We start from the raw sequence: 15,019 nt of genomic DNA, 5'->3' as shown, positions 1-15,019 counted from the left end.
CGAATACAGTGATGTATGATTATTGGAGTGGTTCGTTTTGTTGAAGGCCCATGGTTTTAGAAGGATATGATTATTTGCGTGGTTCGTTTTGTTGAAGGCCCATGGTTTTAGAAGGAAAAAGTAGACTCAACAAAAATAATATGACATGATATAAATACTTTTTGAGTTTGAGGATTATAGTACCGGAAAACATTATGTTCAATAGAGTACCCTAAAAAGATACAAGGCTTGAATCTTAATGTTAACTTATGTAAGAATAGAGGTGTAGCTAGGGATAACATAAACAACCAAATACTTTGAGTTTTTAAAGATTAGGGTGAAATCGTTTCTTAAATGATGACTAGTATTGTAAGACTAGGGTGAGTATACAGTTAATAAGGTAGACCGTAGTTTGAAAGGTTATTGACCAAAAGATTGGTAGTACGAAAGCTTAGTGTAAAAGGATAAGACCAGTTTTAACTATATATCAATACTTAGTGTAAAGTATGCTTTCGTTGGACTGGTGGTGACTTGAGATGTTGTATATCGAGAAGTAGGTTCTTAGGGCTTAGTATTCACCTTCTCTATCAAAGTAAACTATTTTAGTGGCAGAGTGAAAGAAATTTTCGATCATCTATCTAAAGTGAGTAAATATTATGGTGACTTCAGATTTATATTTGAGAGGGTATAACTATATATAATTTATAAAAATAATATAAAATCTGAAATTGTCAAAAGAAGTGGTAGGGGTAGGGCCCTAGACATCGGTATAGATAATTTCAAATGGTTTGGAGTGAAATATAGAAGACGTGCTAGTCATAGGTGCTCTACAAGTCAATCACGTGAGTGATGATATGTGTGATAAGTTGTGAAGTCTTTTTACTTATTATTATTTATTAGTATTTTTTCATTTTATGTTGTCTGTTGTATATATTGTGATATTCATGGATCTATGTAATGAGAATCGGATCGTGAGGAGATCACGATAATAAGACCGATTCGCTTTTAAATATAAACTTTAAATGATCTTGGTTATATGTAATTGTTGTTGAATGCAGGATGATGGATGACCAAGATGACGATGTTATACATCGATTGGATTAGCAACTGAAATAAGAGCGATTGGCTAAGTGATTTGTGAAGCCGACAATCGCTCGTAGATGTTGTTTTTATTCTAGTCTCGGATCAAAGATACCTCCCGTGCTTAAATTTTTTATGAGAAACAAGTTGAAAAAAAACTCAAATTGTTATTGTTGGGATGCCCCTAATAGTAGTAGCGTAAGTTATTTCTTGAGTTATTTGAGTTAAAGTTGCTACCATGATTAAAGGGTTAATAGTACAATAGAGTATGATGGCTTTACGTGTTATCTCACATGTACAAGAGGTATCTTATTTGATCTTTTATTAAAGTCTTTATTGCTTTGATTATTCTTTCTTTTGGATTTTGTTGACTAACTTGGCTTTGTTATCATAGTATTGTCATTTTTTTTTCTCTTTTCAAATGTGTTTAATAATCAATCAACTTGTTAAATAATTCTTCAAATGATATATGTGAATCTGGTGTTCGAATCGATCATCTTATAATTCTTATTATCAAAGTTAATATTATTGTAGGATGGTATCTTACTTGTCGAGGCTCATGGGTGGTGCACAACAGGCCACACCATCGGATAGGCGAAACCCTATATATTATTGCTAAAATCGGATCTTCCTTGTCTTTTGATGCTAAAATCATGGTGGTTAAACTAATCTCATCTCGGTATTCTTCGAGTCGTAGACTTGTACGAGGCTCCAAGTGAAAGATCCATTGAAGAAGCAAGTTATCTTAGATGGAGTTATTATGTTTGGTTTCCCTGGCTGTCATTCTGGACCTCTGGTCGAAGAGCTGCAGCTATGATTGCAAAAGCCACACCACCGATGGGTTCTTCTCTAGAAACAGAAATCGTATGCAGCTTTAGCTTTTATCTTTTTTTTTGGGGTTCCTTTCTTAACTGTGAAACAAAGTTCATCCTTTTGCTCAAAATTTTTGAGTCCTCATCCTTTGACACTTTCTCACTTTTTCTCTTTCACTTTTCCTCTCCTTTCATTTGCAATGCTTTATATTGTTTATGATTTCGATGTCATGCCGTGTATTGAACTAACTCAATGCAAAAAGGAGACTCAAAATTGCTAGTAACACCATTCTCCGATGCATGGGAAATGATAACGACTTCATATATGCAAAAAAAATGCATATTTCCTTTCGATCGACGTGTTTCTTTCGTTCACTAGTACTGCATGCTCGGTCGGTCATTGGATTATCGAACACGTATCTTTACAAGCTTCTCTGCTTTATGATCCACCTTCGCTACTTCCAACAAAGATCCTACTCTACTTAGTGGTCCATGCTCTCTTTATTCCAGCACTAGAATTGAAACGAGGGATCTGTTGGATTTGAAGAAATATCAATATCGAAAGAGATAAAGACAAGGAGGTTGATATTATTAGTCAAGATGCTAGGAGTCTTGGTTTTGTATTCTATATAATCCATTGACCCATTCCTATGATATGCAGAGATATGATTGAGATTGGTGATAATTTCACATGTGATTCCTTGTTTTGCCGAATCCTTGGCATAATGGTTGGTTCACGGAGTCAACCCCTACATAAACGACACCACTTTAGAAAATTAATGATGGAGAGAAAAATGTTAATGAGTTGCTATTTCTTCTCGGCACATCATTTATTACTTTGATTTGTAGTAGCACTGCAAACATTTAGCTTGCAATGCCATGAATTAATCATACTAAGAATGATCTCTCTGGGGATCAAATGTAGATAATGCTTCTCTCTATCTCTATATATATATATATATATAGGTCATCAATGAATCATACATGTCTTGTAAGAAGCTCATTGATAGGAAAAGAGAGAGAGAAAAAAAGACAGTCACTCTTCAATTATGTTGGAATATTATAATTTATTATAATAATATTATTATTCTTATCATTCATTAAAGCAACTAATCTATTGCTTTATTTCTTGACGAATTAATAGTCTTGTGGAGGAATTAATAGCCTTATAAACGTTTTACTTATTTGAGGTGGACTATATACAACCTTTACAGTATTTTAACTCTTTCAAAGAAAAAGTATCGGTAAGTGAAACTACAACATAAAATTGTATTTTTATACTTCGTTAAATGTAATGAATGAAAACTATTTTAAAATATATCAAATTATATTTTATTTTTAAATTTCTTATTTATGACAACTTCTTCCCAAATGATTAATCTTAATTAATCCATCTCAATCAACTAATATGCTTGTGAGCCTCTTTTGAACATGTCTACTCAATCTTAAATGAGTTTTTCCCCACATCACCAGTCATAATTGATTGAAATTGTTTTTCTGTTTTCATTCAACTCTCGTATTTAATTGATTTTGTTAGAGATTTTTGGAATCATCAATTATAGGCATTTGTTTGTGTTTTCCTTTTCATAGATACATCATTTACACCACATTATGAAGTGTCTCACAAAATTGAGATGCCAAGGTTTGAGGTAATTTTCCTCGGGCTTTCGTCATGAGCTTGTCACTGAAGAGTGTAAGAAAGAATCTATCTGATTCAGACAAAGATTATATAGATGGAAAGAATAAGAATACCCCACAACGGAAAACATTGAATCCGATGCAGATATATGCAGTAGATGCAAATCTCCCATGATGTATCCAAGTGGACTCTCTTCCTTGTTCTTGTTTTATTCTGCAGATGAAAGGAATGGACACATTTAGGCATGCATTTTCACCGATTCCACTGATTGATAATAAGATTTCAAATTATACAAGGAGTTTGAATCAAATTGGACAGAATAAATATTATGAGATTGGACAGCAATGCAATTCAAAAGTTGTCTATTAAGATATAGATCGAATTCAATATATGGCTTGTGGTTCCCACGAGTTTGATTCATTCTCAGCTGATTTAAAATTTTAAAAGATGCACCTTCGGAAAGAAGAGACATACTTATCTTCGGGTTAATTAGCTTAGTATCTCGATCCTTATATCTTAAAAAGTTATATTAATATCCATGTAGTTACAAAAATAAAACGATTAGGTCAATTTACCTTAACGACATTAGTTTTATTAACAGAAATATGAAAATAAATGATAAAAAAATAATTTTAACATTCAGTGGTGAACGACGATGTTGCTGGCGTTAATGGTGACAGACAACGATACTGCTGTTGGTATTTTAATTTTAAAATCCATCATAAGCTTTTTAAAATCAATAATAGTCATATAGAAACCTTTCTTCCTCTCTATATATTCTTTTATTAATTATCTTAGTACATAGATAGCTTCCACTATTAGTCTTCCATACATTAAATTAAATTAATTTTTAGAGATAATTTGTTTTATATCTTATTTTCTTTATGATTAAAATAGTTTTTGAATGTCACCCTTATCCTTATAGTCGTGACTATTCTTATACGTAATTAAATATTCTATCTCCTTCTTCATTCATTTCCTACCCCATGCTCTTCTTTTATATTTATCGTTTCTTTTTCGACTATTCTAATTTTCTTCAATTATAATATTTTCATATATATATATATATATATATATTATATCATTTAAGTTTTATTATTATTTGTATTTGACCAGCTAATCCAACTTGAGAGGCATAAGTATATATAAGATTTAAGACATATGCTCCTAAAATAATATTTTAAATCATACAATTACTTCTAACATTGTCCTTAAGGATAAGATCCTTATGTGCAACAATATCTATACTAGTATTTCTATGTTTAAGTATGTCAAGTTCTTAAATCTAGTGCTATTAATCTTTCTAGATTTTTTTTCCTACTTCTTTTAGTCTCTTCTCTTGTACAAAAAAATATTAAGTTGCTTACCTAAATCTTTGTTTTTCAATTAACTTGTTCACTTAAATTGATTCATGGAAGCACTATGCTTACTATCAGTGGCACCACAAATAATCTATGACATGCTATCCTCTTCTCTCATAGAAAAGACAGATCTACATGAAGAAACTATTTTGACACTATTATAAACATTTTTATTCGAACGATTAATAATATTAAAATTTAAAGAAGTATTGAATTTAATTAAAATTCTGACACAGACAACATGCATTCATTAAGGGTATTCCATTCGACAGCTCCACCAATAGCAACATGCATGCCACCAAGAATCATCTATGGTGGTGCAAAAGAGGGTGACAGAGGGAAGAAGAGTGAACAGCCCACATGGTTGTCAATGTCAGGATGGATTCCTTCAATCAATCTTTTCTTCTTTTTTCGCTTTAGTGAATCATCATCAATGTGTCTTTAGAGTTTGGAACTTGTTGTTTGAGTTTCCATCAAACAATAATGAAGTAACTGTGACTCGAACCTTTATTTATTTCAGCAGTGAGAGGAGAATTATTGTGATGTATAAAGTTCAAAGAATCTGCTATTCATGATTGGGTTTGGGAGGAGAAATTTGACGAGAAAAGTACAATATATCACCACAAGAATATGAAGTAACCTAAATACTAAAGATATCTTAGTGAATTCCATCCTGTTACTGATCTTCGCAATAGAGGTATACAAGCAACAAAAAGAATATCTGAGAAATACTAAGAGATATTATTTAGAAGAAGAGAACAGGAAAAAAAATCCTAAATAGATGAACAAGAACAAAAGTAAGTGTCGTCATCATCATAAAATAAAGACGGTAAAGAAAAAGAAAGAGTACTACAATGATGTCATTGATGCCTTCTTTTTTAGGTTAGAACTTAGTGGATGAGCTGCTGAGTTGCCATCTCGGGTTGGACCGAAACCAAGTTCGCTTCTGCAAGTCATCGATGAATCCACTATGGTGTATACTGTCTGTCTATAAAATCCTCATCTCTTCTAATACCTTATGGTTGCTTAACCAGTGCTCGTTTCAGGGCGTTAAGCAGCTTCCACTTATTGTTGTTGTTGTTACGTATTCTATTTCGTATGCTTTGATGTCTATGACTTGCTTTCTAAATCTACTTGAATTCTATCTCATTAAGTATGATGACTCTTGGACTAATAATGGGGATGAGTTTCTTGGTTTTAATATGAAAAGAACCTAAATAATTCAGACATCCTAACATATAATTAGAAAAAATTAAATGGGAAACAGAATAGCCTAAATGCATAAATTGTCATCAACACCTAAATATTTAGGACAGAAAAAAAGAATAATAATAATAATAATAAAGAAACTTCACATGCGAGAAAAGGGAGCCCGAGTTGAGGTGAAAAAGAAAAAGATAGAAATATCGTCGACAGCAGGATTCGAACCTGCGCAGGCAGAGCCCAACAGATTTCGAGTCTGTCTCCTTAACCACTCGGACATATCGACTGATGTTGTTTGGTTTGGTAGTGACAAATATAAAACAAATTAAAACGTCTTTTCTTTCACATCAATTCATACTTAAAATCCTAATTAATATTCAAGTGTTAGCTATTCTGCCTAATATCTCTTCCTAGCTAATCTTTACAAGTCTTTGGATGAAAACCATTAATAACCCTAATCCGAATTAGCAATTCCAAGCAAAACAATAACAGGAGATCCTAATTAATGTTCACAAGTTAAATTTATATCACATATATAGATTATATAGTCCTTTTTATTTTTCCTTTGTTGCTATATGTTAAATCTGATATATGTTACGTTCAAGAAAAACTAGAGGCCTTCATCATATCACAGATATAGATTATGGGCTTTTCTTATTTGTTGTTACATGTTACAAGTATTTCTCTGGTTTACATTTAACAATGACCTAACGGGCTTCATCATGACACTTGGAATCATTAGATAGATGCAATGGGATGGTCAAAAATCTCGGGCAAAAGTTACATGAACTGGCGAGGCAAATCAATCAATCACTATGCTGCAAACAGCCCTTCTTCTTATCACCGAGATATATTTCATATCTGTGCCAATATATAATGCAGATTGCAAATAAAATGACCATCCAAAATGAGTTAAAACGAGTAATTAGCTGTGAAATGGCAAAGATACAGAGAAGAGTTGAAGCAAGAACTATAATCTTGATTCGATCTTGTTATACAACATCGACAACCATCAATCCTTGGTGTAGAAAAAGTATGCTGCTGATTAGATTCCTAGCAGAATTCCATATTCTTTACCTGCTGAAGATTAAACAGACCTGTGTGATACAGAAAGCTGCAACAGTACAACGAGGAAGTGTCTGCTCCTCGGAATCTAATAAACCATAAACTTGCTCAATTTTCACAACTGGTCCACCTTAAATAACTCATCTTCATTGCATAGTCCATAATATGTAAGAGCCCCTGCAATTCTAACATTAGCACGGTGATGAGGAAATATCCATCGTCACATTCACATGTAGATGACAGTAATAGTAATTGAGGATACCTACGAGCATATATATTTTCCCACGAAAAAGCAATTAAAGGACGCTAGAGCCTCAGGTTGCTAAGCTACTTTTGCCATCTTCCATGAGCACAACAGGAAAGTGATACACAACAAGACAAAAGAGTTCTCTCTTCTGTAGCAAATATCACTCGCAACAAGACCTAGCTACATTAGTAATCTATTTCTAGTTTTTCAGAGCTGTATCCACTTATTTGCACTCAATGGAGACCACCTTGAAAAGTACCATGCCAAGAAATAGCATTAACCAGCAATATTTAAACCAAATTTCCTTAGATGAAAACAATAGCCATTGTAGAACATAGATTGCTGGAAAGAAAATAAACGGTCACAATAAACCAAGGATACAGGATAAACAAACATTAAAAAAGCCAACATTATCGAAAGATATACAAATTTAACACATGAAAAATCAACAAGAACACAGAATACATTAGCAATAACTACAAAATTACAAACCATTAAGCTAATTCCCAGATGGTACAGCAAGACAAGTCGATGAAAATTCCAATGGTGCATCATACCTAATATATTTCCACTAGGAAACAGATATAATGGAGAATAAGGCATTTCTTGTAACAATAACTGTTCTCAATATTAACCAACGATGATAGAAAAGATTTTTGTGAGAGCAACTTGTATTGAATTTATAAATCAGAGTAAACCACCACCCAACATAACAGATAGTGTTCAATGATGAAACATAAAAGATATATAATGACTAATATGTTAGGAAACAGATTCTACATGATTTAACTTAAATGTCAATTAAAATATGATGTAAAATGGATATTTCCTCCAAATGCCAGAAAAGAGTCATAAGGCGAGTTAAACAAAAACAAGAAATGAGACACATGGTTTTGAATGCCATAATGCCCACATCGCGTGACCCACCATCACAAGAGGTGCTTGAGAATTAGTTCTGTGCAGAAGTTGCCGGATTGGTAGTGGCAAACGGTGCAAGAGTTGCACTATTTTCAGCATCGGCAGCATCTGCACTAGCATGTCGAACAAACTCTCCAGGGGACATGTGATACCCATGACAAGCACAAACAATCTTTATCTGGTTTTCAGTGTACTTGTAGGTAACACCAGATATGGTTCTACCGTTTGGGCCTGGCCCAGTTGTTGAAACCCATGGGAGATCTGGATATGAGCCACATCCTCCAAATTTCACATTTGGTGCAGCACCTGGTCTTATTTGGGATCCTTCATGGCCTTCATCAGGGTTTGCTTTATTACTTTGCCAGAAAACAGTATTTATTCCCTTGGCTTCATCTTCCACATGCGATGAGGAAGATGTGCCAGTATCAATGACATGCTTACCACCTTTTGTGGAATTTGTCGATCTCCCCTCCAATGCCAAGGCTGATGAGGAACCATGGGGTATCCGAACTGAAACAGCATAGCATGATAGAAAGCGATTAGGGCAATCTGTAATCTTTGCAAGCATACACATTAAGACATATTGTTAAGCCTCTGGTGCTTGCAGTGGGTTTGATTGCAAGCAATATTGCGAGGAAAGAAAGTCATGAGATGTGGCATTAGGCCTCTTCAGGAGGTGAAGAGGGATATCAGATATTTTTATTTAGCATGAAAATTTTTCAGGACAAAGTCAATGCATACTCCAATTACTGAGGTTGTACTCTTTAAAAGTAAGACATCAACATGATGCATCAAAAACATGCAGACATCTCTGGTCCACATCTGCCTAGCATCTGATGTTAAATCATGAAATTAGATAATTTAGATTTTCTGATCTTGCAAACAAATGGTCCTAAACAATCTCAATCATGTCATTAAATCTGGATCCCATCAGATCAGTAGCAGGTTAATGTTATGTATTAAAAAACATCAATATTTGATTGCTTCATCTTTTTGCAGTATAAATTTGTTTTCATAATTTATTAGAAACTTTTCCATGTTTTAGAATATGTTATTGACAATATTAAGTATATGGAACATTAAAAAAACTGAACATGTTAATGGACTTTTTATGAATAGAGTAACTTCTTTATAGGTAGAGTATTGGGTTTTATTTTTTAGAAAGTTCCCAAAGCTTTGGCCAAATGTACTTTGTTGATACTATAAAATAAAGTAAAAAATTATTTTCAAAATTTTACATTTGTGGATTGTTATTACATTGCAAAGTTGTCACATGTACTTTAATTATTATGCTATAAAGTTGACAGGTCTCCTTCAAATCATATGGTATTAGTCGAATCTCTTAAATGTCTATATCTTTAGTAATTGCTTGATACATTGCACAATACAGAGTATATTTTAAGCAAGCATTGCTTACAACTTCTTAAATTATAACATTTATTATTAGTTTAACAGAACCTGCAAAATAACACAAACTGCATAAATTATGTTTAAAATTTTAAAAAAGATTCTGTGCATGGCATGGGTCATTTGCTAGCATGTTAAAAAATTATAAGGATTGTGATACTCATATATTTCCTGCTGTCTTCATAAAATCTAAATGTCAAGTTCATAAATTAACAGTAAAACACATCAAGAAAAAAAGAAACAAAATTATGATTTGTGATCCAATCACCATCTATGATTTATGATAGAATCCCAAGCCTAAAAGCAATCCTAGCATCAAAACTCAGCATAAATACAAATTAATGCATCCAAATGATACTTTAGGAGTCTGATTTTAAGACACTAATTAAAGCATAGATGAATTCAGCCCTATCAGATAATTTATATAAGAAATATTTTTAATGACTGATTGTACTTGTGAGTCAAATATAGCATCATAATACTGGGCAACAAGATGAGTAAGTAAAATTTTCGAGTCTGATATTGGAATAGTACACACAGAGCAGCAAATTCATGCAACAGAACAAGTAAATATAAAAAATAGGTGCTAGACGAAAGTTTCAGGATTCAGAAACATAATTCCAGAAGTTAGAAGGGTGTCAGTGAAGAAATATTCAAAAGAAAAAAATGTTTATAATATATGGTCTACTAGACAAGGAATATATTTTCTTTTCCACTCACGATCGCTATGCAATCTATAAAAGCTTAGTTGAGCAACGTCTACTCTAAGTAGGGACAACAAATTCCTATGCCTACTTAATTAAAGGATCTCGTACAGCTGGGTAACTCTTAAATGTAACACTAAGCTTTCTTTTAGATAGATTTGTATCCCTTTGGAAAGAGGTCCAGCATGGCATCACAATGAGGTTTCTCTTTTACGAACTAGATGATCAGGATAAGTCATAACTAGAACTAGTGAGCCTTGTGCACTGGCCACCTTTTCTTTTTGGTCCTTTTGAGACTGTCAAATAAAGAGAGATACCGAAGACTATCTCTTGTATTCTGAGTCACCTGGTCCTACCTAAACATGATAAAGGCCAATAACATATCAAGATTGACCATTTTAAAAAAGAAAAAAGTAGAATAAAATGCAGTGACTTTGCCCAAAAGAGGGGGGGGGTCCTACTTTAGACTGTCAGACGAAAGATCAGCACAGCTTGATTCTTTGATTTGGCTTGATATGCATCAAATGGTCATCCTGAAAGAAAATTTGCTAGTTTCTTAGTTTTGAGTCCAGTGAATCTTAATTAAAAATGAGCATGGACTTCCAAATTTTATCCATTCATGTAAAATGAGTTGCTCAACACAGGGTGAATACAAGTTATTTAGCATTCTTCACTTGATTAAATACGGTGCCTTTAACAATGAAATATGAGCTACCTACAAAAGAAACTCTAGTTCGAATCAGCATGGATATTACTATTATCAGAACAATGCAGAAGTCGAAGAATAGAAATTGACCATGAGGTTCAGCATGCTGAGAATCTGGCCCTCCATCCGCATGGTTTTTAGTTGTAGAGGAAGAGACAAGCTGAGACTGAGAACCAAATGCCCAGGAAGAATTTGTTTCTAGTCTTGGGAGTTGGACAGTTGAATATCCAAAAGCCATCTGCGAGTTGTTAGTGTTCACGGCCTGGACCACAGGCTGTTCACTGTTTGCAACAGGCATCAGTTGCATGACACAAGGTGAAGGAAAAGCTACCGTGTTAGGTACACTAGCGGCAGGTGGTACTTCAACTGGTATTGGGTAAGGCACAGTCATAACAGTTAGTGGTTGAAGTGATAATGGAATTCCATGTGCAACTTTCCCAAGTCCAGGATTGGACTCATTTCCTGAATAAAGTTGCTGCTTCTGCCCTTGATGGCTGATTCCAGATGAGGCACTCTTGTCAGCACCTTTAGGAAGGTCCGAGTGCTTAAAGCTGTCCTCACGCTGAGAAACCAACCAAGAGTTTGATCCTTCTGCCTCTGACCCTTCTACATCGTCATTTTCACCAGAGCAACCATCATCCATGGAAGGTGTGTTATGTGATAATTTGACAAAAGTATCACCAGAAGGACCCTTGCCAGCTATTGCAGAATGGTCAACCAACGACACATGCTTCTTTTGAAAATTCATTTCCTCAGTGGTCAATCGACGTTTCTTGGCTCCTGAATTGTCTTCCTCACTGTTTGTTGTCTTGCTATTTGCTATAAATGGCTCTTGATTTCCCATGAACTGCAATTGGTTACTCCGTTTATTATCAGAACCATCTGATACCGAAACAGTAAATTTGTTCAGGTCTGTCCAGAAGTTTTCTCGAGGTTGCGGAACTGCTTGTTTCCCACTGTGCTCCTGGTCTTCAGCATTAGTTTGGAAGAAGTTCTTAAGTGGTACATCAGAAGCAGCCATGCTGCTGCTACCCACCGTTTTCACACAACTTCCTTCATCTATCCTATGATCTAAGCTAACATCTCTGCTTTTGGATTTGCCTGAGGATCCTCCAAAAGAAAGGCCCAAACTTAGCTCAAGCCCATTCTCGTCCTCCATATTTCTAAAATGAGTTACAATGGCATTTGTTGTCTCTCCTCTCTTTCTAAGAACTCTCAGCTCTTCATATATTTATTTCCCATGTGATGAATGTGCATCTCTGAGGATTAGGTAGATATGCAAAGTGCATGCAATGACATCAGTAACGGAAAGACAAGAAAAACAAACTTGAGGAAATACTTGAAATTCTAGGAAGAATATGACAAACAATATAAATTAAAAACACTAAAAATTGACTCAGTGGAATACATAAAAAAGAAATAACATCTCAAAAAAGAAATGATGATGCATCTGTGGAGATGTTTCAAAATCTAAAGTCAAATCATTTTAGTACTCTATAGCACGACATTGACATTGTTTCCAGTATAAGCAACCATAAAATAGAATAAACATAAAAAACTATGAAAGAGAAACACAGGTTTCTGGACCCAGAACCAAAAGATCACTTTTAAGTAGTAAAATATATTCCGACATGAATTAGACACTACAAATTGGATGACGGTTGGTCTTGATATCTCATCCGGGAGGTATAGAACAACTGTAGCTTTAAATTCCCTATATATCATTAAGGGATGCAACATTCCATCAAATTTCATCAAAATATACAGGTGACTTACAATTTATAACTTTCAGAGCAGGCAAATAAAAAAAAAAAAACCTACCGAACATTATCAAGCCCTACATTAAGCAGGAGTTAGCAATAATAAACCAAGAAGAAGATCATAAGTGATGAAAGAAAAAAATCAGCTGGAAAGCTTAAAGAAGCAATTTTTCATAGATCTAATAAATGGCCAATCAATTCACCCATCTATCAATTTAAAACCAAGTCCCATGTCATATAGATGGACTTTGGTTTCAATTATCTATCTCCCCATGTTCTTAAAAACATATGAACAAAAACACAGCTTTAAGAAAATCTATGAAATTCGGCCAGAATAGATGAATATCCAGGGCATGGGAAACGGGCATAGAACCAAGACTAGAAAAGAGCAAAGTTTAACAAAGAAAAGAACTATTTATCTGCATACCTCGAACACAGTTTCTGAAACTGATCTCCAGAGAGCAAAGGCTCAAACCGAGTCTGCAAGGAGGAGAAAGAGAAGGGGGTTGTTTGGTTGGTGTCTTCTTTCTTTTATTCCCATGTGACTTGCATTTTGGTTGTGTGCGGTAGCGATGGAAAATGGAAAAGGATTGTAGCTAGAGGAGTTGTTTGGTTGGTCTCCTCTATTTTATATTGTTAATTTCCTTTTGGCATGTGCTCAATCGGTGGCTTGTGTTATGTGCAGTAGACTGACCATGGGGGGTGAAGGAAACTGGAAAAGGGTGACAGTCACTGTCCACAAACCCTAACCAACTAGCCTCTCTCGCACACCAGGAGCTTCGTTCCTTGATCCAAAGCGGAACAACCCAGAGATAGAATGTAATTCAGGTACTAACACTAGTCTCGGTATGAAAAATGACTGATTTCCATAAAGCAGGAGATCATGGATTTTCGCTATGGTCAATAAATGGTCGTCAATTCGCAGTCAATCGCATATACATGTGAAAACTTGCTAGCAATTAGAAAACGGAGAAGGATGGCGATGCAACGTACGGAGCGAGGCGGAGAGGTGGGCGGCGCGGAGAGCGGCTTGAGGCAGAGCGAAGGGTGGCGCGGCGTTGGGCGGAGAAGAGAGCGTGAGGCGGAGACGTCGAGTTAGGGTTAGGTTCCCGATGGTAACTCTTTCGTTTTAGTTAATTTAACGGAGCAACATTAAAATGAGGGTGATTTAGTCCGAACTGGTTTAATTTGGAACCGAACCAATTCTACGAACGGTCGAGCGGTTGAAGTTTCGCGGATCGGACCGCCACAAAATGACCCAAATGCCCTTAAAAATAATAGGAAAGAACATTTAAGTAGGAGGATATTTTGGTCATTCTGACGTTATAAAGTGTTTACTTCGTATGATAATTCAGTGAACTTTGTAGCTACTGATATAATATGCCGCAAGAGCTACATCGAGTCACAACAATTAAGTTGAGATCCAATAAAATACAGTTTTTGTGAGGGGCTTCGCAGAACAATGTTCTACACCTCTCTTACCCTATTAATTAATTTGTCTATTGTGTTAGATGAAACAGAGCTTCAAATTGCTAGCAAAAGGATTCGTTAGAAATTGATGTCTCAAATAAGTGCTCCAATTGCATTAGAATTGACGATTTTGAAGACCCAAAGCATTTTCCATGTTTACAATCCCCAAGAAATGACAAGACACAGCCTTTCAATTTTGATGTCTTAAAAGAAATCTTTTAATGATGTCCTTTTTCTTTCTTGGGGCTTTATATTTTCTATCATTTTCCCAACAAGTCATATTCGTTGATCTGTGAACGTCCTCCTCACTAGTAGATTTAAATATAATAATTCAAAAATAATAATATTCATAAATATAATAATTCAAATAAGGTAGGACCAACAAATCATATTCATAAATATAATAATTCAAGGGTGAGATCATAGTTTGTGGTGTATGAGATGAGCTGTTTGGAGTCACGTTTCACGCTCAAATTATTGAAGGCTGCCTAAGTCAATGCTTCCCACATATAAATAAGGGATTTATTTTGAATCTATAATCAAGTGTACTACAAGTGTAACTTAAGAAAATTTCACCAAACCATCCAAACTTATATATCACTATTATGATTCTAATATTTTTAATATCACTTTTTTTTTTAAATTTTTAGATGATTTTAAGGATTAAA

At 34.5% G+C, this 15,019-nt stretch overlaps 1 protein-coding gene and 1 non-coding gene across 5 annotated transcripts; both read right to left on the bottom strand.

The window, feature by feature from the left end:
- Positions 1-6,278: 6,278 nt before the first annotated feature.
- TRNAS-CGA (transfer RNA serine (anticodon CGA)) lies at positions 6,279-6,360 on the bottom strand. The gene has a single exon. It is a non-coding gene; the product is annotated as a tRNA-Ser (tRNA).
- Positions 6,361-6,969: 609 nt separating this feature from the next.
- LOC135583186 (protein NINJA homolog 1-like) lies at positions 6,970-14,018 on the bottom strand. Of its 4 annotated transcripts, none has more exons than XM_065102565.1 (4): positions 13,309-13,857; positions 11,212-12,380; positions 8,314-8,814; positions 6,970-7,324 (listed from the first exon to the last, which is right to left on the bottom strand). In XM_065102565.1, the coding sequence occupies exons 2-3, from the start codon at positions 12,278-12,280 to the stop codon at positions 8,336-8,338; spliced, it is 1,548 nt and encodes a 515-aa protein (XP_064958637.1). In that variant the 5' UTR covers positions 12,281-12,380; positions 13,309-13,857; the 3' UTR covers positions 6,970-7,324; positions 8,314-8,335. The 4 variants fall into 4 exon arrangements, with proteins under 4 accessions (XP_064958637.1, XP_064958636.1, XP_064958634.1 ...); XM_065102564.1 differs by having other exon boundaries at positions 6,970-7,316; XM_065102562.1 differs by lacking the exons at positions 6,970-7,324; positions 13,309-13,857 and adding an exon at positions 13,875-14,018 and having other exon boundaries at positions 8,109-8,814.
- Positions 14,019-15,019: the final 1,001 nt, after the last annotated feature.

This window comes from Musa acuminata, chromosome BXJ2-4 (assembly GCF_036884655.1).
Source record: "Musa acuminata AAA Group cultivar baxijiao chromosome BXJ2-4, Cavendish_Baxijiao_AAA, whole genome shotgun sequence".
NCBI classification, from domain to species: Eukaryota; Viridiplantae; Streptophyta; class Magnoliopsida; order Zingiberales; family Musaceae; genus Musa; species Musa acuminata.
This window is presented reverse-complemented; position numbering and strand designations above follow the sequence as displayed.

Excerpts from the sequence above, each read along its gene's own strand:
- LOC135583186 (XM_065102562.1), bottom strand. The coding sequence starts at position 12,280 with ATGGAGGACGAGAATGGGCTTGAGCTAAGTTTGGGCCTTTCTTTTGGA. Across the intron at positions 8,815-11,211 it reads TCAGCATGCTGAACCTCATG|TTCGGATACCCCATGGTTCC; the intron begins GTCAATTTCTAT and ends ATGCTGTTTCAG.